This window comes from Apteryx rowi, unplaced genomic scaffold (assembly GCF_003343035.1).
Source record: "Apteryx rowi isolate R43461 unplaced genomic scaffold, aptRow1 scaffold_1622, whole genome shotgun sequence".
Classification (NCBI taxonomy): domain Eukaryota; kingdom Metazoa; phylum Chordata; class Aves; order Apterygiformes; family Apterygidae; genus Apteryx; species Apteryx rowi.
This window is the reverse complement of record NW_020447889.1, coordinates 1-4,528: the sequence shown is the minus strand read 5'-3', so window position 1 is coordinate 4,528 and position 4,528 is coordinate 1. Positions and strand designations below refer to the sequence as shown.

Below are 4,528 nucleotides of genomic sequence, written 5' to 3'. Positions count from 1 at the left end.
TCTCATGGTCACTGCAGTGACAGGCAACCTCCACATTCACATCCCCATCCAGCCTGAGCTTCAGGCAAGAAACCAAGGGGAGGATGGCACCATCTACTTAGAGGTGCAAAGTACAGAGGTACAGAAATCACACTGCAGAAAAGCCTGTTTTTTTAACCTCACCCCCTGAGGGGATCCTCCAGGCAATGACCTTTCAGGTGGTTAAGGGTGGATGCAAAGAATTTCCAGAGTAATGTAGCTATGCCTGAGGCAGTGCCTCCCAGGCTGCCCTTACAGGCAACAGGAAGGAAGAAGTGTTGGCCTGCCTTCTTTTGAATGGTCACATAAAGCACAAAGGACTCCTGTCCCAGAGACATTCGCTCTGTGCTTGAAATGGGGCCGGAGATCATAGGCTTTCAGGATAATTGAGGTTGAAGGGACCACAGGAGGCCTGCAGTGCAACGTGCTGCTCAAAGCAGGGTCAGATAGAAGGTCAGAAACCAAAAAAATGCCCCTGCCAAAGGATTTCTGGGGGGTGACACAGCAGGAGAAGGCAGTAGAGGGTTGACGGGGTGATCCCATGGACAAAAAGGTTTCTTTTTTCCCCTTCTCCTGAAAATGGCATCCTCATCTCTGCAGAAGGAAGAAGCTGGGACATGAACTTTGCCACTAACATGAAGGCGGAGAATCTCCTGAGTCCCTTACGGACAGTGGCTGGTCCAAACGACACCACCCCAATGGCACCAGACACCCAGGCATGCCTGCCTTCTTGCTGGGCACCCTGCAGCCCCAGGCAGGAGGTGTGCGGGGAACAGAGTGGTGTCTGCAACCTGCAGCCCTGGCCACCCAGCAGGTGTGGTGGGACCCYGCTCCTCTAGATGAGACTGGGCTCTCCTGCATTTCCCCAGTGTGAAGCCTGCGTCCCCTCCAGCTGGCAGTACAGCCTGGCAGAGAAGGCCAACACAGGAAACGATCTCTGTCCCAAGGTGTGAAGAGAGAGGGGAGGGCAGAGGGGGATCTGCTCATGCCCTGGGCAGTGACTCCCTCCCTGCAGCCAGTACAGCCCTGCTGATGCCCTGCAACCTGTGAGTCCAGGAGATGGGACTCTGATCTGCTCTGGCTCTAAAGATTTCTCAGCCCTTCAGACCCAGCATGCAAAGCACTGGTGTGGGGACACCTCAGCAGTTGAAGGGCCTGAATGCCTGGCGTGTTCCTGAGAACTTTTCTGCAGTCTCCCGGCACTGCTTTGACTCCTGTTGCCCATGGAGAAGAGACTCCTTTTGAGGATGAACTCGCTCACTGTGACTCTGAGGACAGGCTTGACCAGGCAGTCCAAATGCCAGCAAGGCCTCAACCCCAAAGCAGTGTCCCCTGCCCAGGACTCTGCCTTCCAGACCATTCCTCCTAGAGGATTTGGGTTGGGAGGGACCACCAGAGATCAGCAGGACCACGATCTGCTCTGAGCTGGGCTAACTTTGTAATCAGATCAGGTTGGTAGGTGCTTTCTCCAGGAGAATTTTGAAAAATCTCCTGTCCCCTGCCCCAGTGCTGCTCAACTACCATGGTTATTTCTTTGTTTTTTGTTTAAACTCTTTTGAAATTTCCCTTCCTGCATCTTCTCCTTGTTGTCTCTTGTCCTTTCCTCCCCTTGGCCCCCAGACAGACCATCCGACCAACTTTGACTGAGGACAAATACAGCCTTACCTCCAAGCACAGCCTTGCTGGCGTCTCCTGGGACTGTGAAGGCAGTCTGTGGAGGCCATCTCCAAGCAGAGCTATGTGCTGCAGATCCCTAAGTGGTCTTAGACAAGAACAAATGGAGACATAACATGACCCAGGGCAGAGCCTGTGGGATGACAACAGGGCAGAGCCAGGAGCAGCAGGCATGAGAAGAGAAGACCTCCAGCAGATCCTCTCCACACCTGAGCAGGGAGTGATGCACCCGGCAGTGCTCCTGAGAGAGGATGGTGACACAGGCGAGGGATCACTGTGAGCTGTGGTTCTGGGCACTGACCATCTGTGCTGGGTCTGGGAGTCCTGGCAGGTGGTGCTGGTGGCTGTAGCCCTCGAGGAAACCTCAACCCTGCTAGCAGCAGTGAGTCCCCTCCATGACTGTTGGGAGCTTCTGGAGTGTCGTGGCTCCCATCAGCACCTCATCCCTCCACTGACCCAGCCCTGCTGCCTTGTATGCAGCCCCACGGCCCCACTGTGCAGGCACCGCACAGGACAGGGTGCATTCTAGGGTGGGGAAAAATCCCACCATCATCGTCCTCATGACAGCCCTCGGTGCTCCATGCCCCCTGACCCTCCTGCCTGGCAGCCTCCGATTAGCCCCCAGCCCCTGCCCAGCCCTGATCCTGTCCCCCCGGCATTAGCAGAAGGCCATGTTCTGGGGGTCTGCTGAGGTCTGGAGYGCACAAAGAGGCCAGGCAGGGTGGCCATTCCCTCCATACATGTGCTGATACCAGCAGGCAGATGGAACTGGTCACATTCAGAGATCACCCCTCACCGGGACGATGGGGAATGGCCAGTGCTGGAAATGACTGATACAAGAGGCTGGGTGTGGGAGGAGTTTCCTGGGGCAGTTTCTCCTCTCTGTTCAGGCAGCAACAATCTAGGCTGCATCTTTGCCCTGAGGCACCCTGTTTGAGGGCCCCCATGGGAGGAGGATGGTCTACAGGCCCAGTAGATGGCCCCAGGACCTCCTCTGCATGCTCCCTGCCAGCCCTGCAGAGGACCCAGCAGAGGGCTCATCCTCCCAGGGATCACAGCTGGACATCCAGTCCTCCAGCTGGGCATGGGCCTTGTATGGGGGTGAATTTTTGGGTGAGAACCAGCATGCAGGGTGGGGGAGATTGTCTMAAGGAAATATGCTGGGGAAAGGGCATGAGGGTCAGCAGCTTTGGAGGAAGAGCCCAGCCTTTAAGCACTGCACCTGGAAGAACCTTCTTTATTACAGAGATACTGTGAAGGAGTCAGCTCTGACCCACTGTTGGGCACAACTTTATATGGGCACCAGGTAAGACAGAGCAGTCTCAGTGAAGGTGGAATGAATCCAAGCATTTGCATAGCAACATGATTACAAATACTAGGAATAATAGTCATAATAAAAATAAAGTGAACAAACAAAGCTCAGTCCTGGTACAGGACACAGTGGGAGTCATTTGTGGAGAGCAATGGCAATGTTACCACTGCTGAAAACTGTCCATGAAGTCATTTTCCTCAGGGCATCTTTGAGCTCCTTGTTCCTCATGCTGTAGATGAGGGGGTTCAGAGTTGGGGGCACCACCGCGTACAGAACAGACACCATCAGATCCAGAGCTGGAGAGGAGAGGGAGGGGGGGGGCTTCAGGTAGGCAAAGATGCCAGCGCTGGCAAACAGGGAGACCAGAGCAAGGTGAGGGAGGCACGTGGAAAAGGCTTTGTGTCGTCCTTGCTCAGAGGGGATCCTCAGCACAGCAGTGAAGATCTGCACGTAGGACAGCACAATGAAAATGAAACACACAAAGCTTAAACAGACACTAACCCCAAGAAGCCCAACTTCCCTGAGGTAGGAGTCTGAGCAGGAGAGCTTGAGGATCTGGGGAACTTCACAGAAGAACTGGTCCACTGTGTTGCCTTGGCAGAGTTGTATGGAAAATGTGTTCCCAGTGTGCAGCACAGCACTGAGAAAACCACTGCCCCAGGCAGCAGCTGCCATTCTGACACAAGCTCTGTTGCCCATGAGGGTCCCATAGTGCAGGGGTCTGCAGATGGCAACGTAGCGGTCATAGGCCATGACTGTGAGAACAGAACACTCTCCTCCTAAAAAGAAGAGAACCAGGAAGACCTGGGCAGCACATCCCCAGCAGGAAATGGCCCTGGTGTCCCACAGGGAATTGGCCATGGATTTGGGGACTGTGGTGGAGATGGTGCCAAGGTCAAGGAGGGAGAGGTTGAGGAGGAAGAAGTACATGGGGGTGTGGAGGCGGTGGTCGCAGGCTACAGCTGTGATGATGAGACTGTTGCCCAGGAGGGCAGCCAGGTAGATGCCCAGGAAGAGCGAGAAGTGCAAGAGCTGCAGCTCCYGKGTGTCYGYAAATGCYAGGAGGAGGAACTCGTTGAGGGAGCTGCTGTTGGACATTTGCTTCCTCGGGGCGTTGTGGACTGTCCAAGGAGGAAAAGACAGTGGCAAGTTAGAGCAGGCTTCTCTGAGCCAAACCCACTCTGTTTCTCACAGAAACCCCCACCTTTCCTCTGTCCTTTACCTTCGCTCAGCTCCCTTTCTGCAGCTCTGTTTACACGGCCTGAGGGTGCCATGAGGAGCAGGGGCCTCTGCCCATGGGCTCCAGAGGAGTCAGTCCTGCTCTGCTGGGGGGTGTAAACGGAGGTGTCAAACTGACCCTGCAATGTGGTGGGATACCTGGGGATGGGCGCTGGGAACTGGGAGCAGGGGACTTGGTCCAGGTACCAGTGGGAAGTTTCCCTGTTTCCCATGATGAGAGCTGAATACAGCTCTCGTGGCAGCTGTGTCTGCAAGAGAAGACCCTTGTGAGGGATTCATCTCCCC

The 4,528-nt window shown here is 55.1% G+C and overlaps 1 protein-coding gene across 1 annotated transcript; it reads right to left on the bottom strand.

The window, feature by feature from the left end:
- Positions 1-3,139: 3,139 nt before the first annotated feature.
- On the bottom strand, positions 3,140-4,169 carry LOC112963171 (olfactory receptor 14A16-like). The gene has a single exon (XM_026059973.1). The coding sequence runs from the start codon at positions 4,100-4,102 to the stop codon at positions 3,140-3,142; it is 963 nt and encodes a 320-aa protein (XP_025915758.1). The 5' UTR covers positions 4,103-4,169.
- Positions 4,170-4,528: the final 359 nt, after the last annotated feature.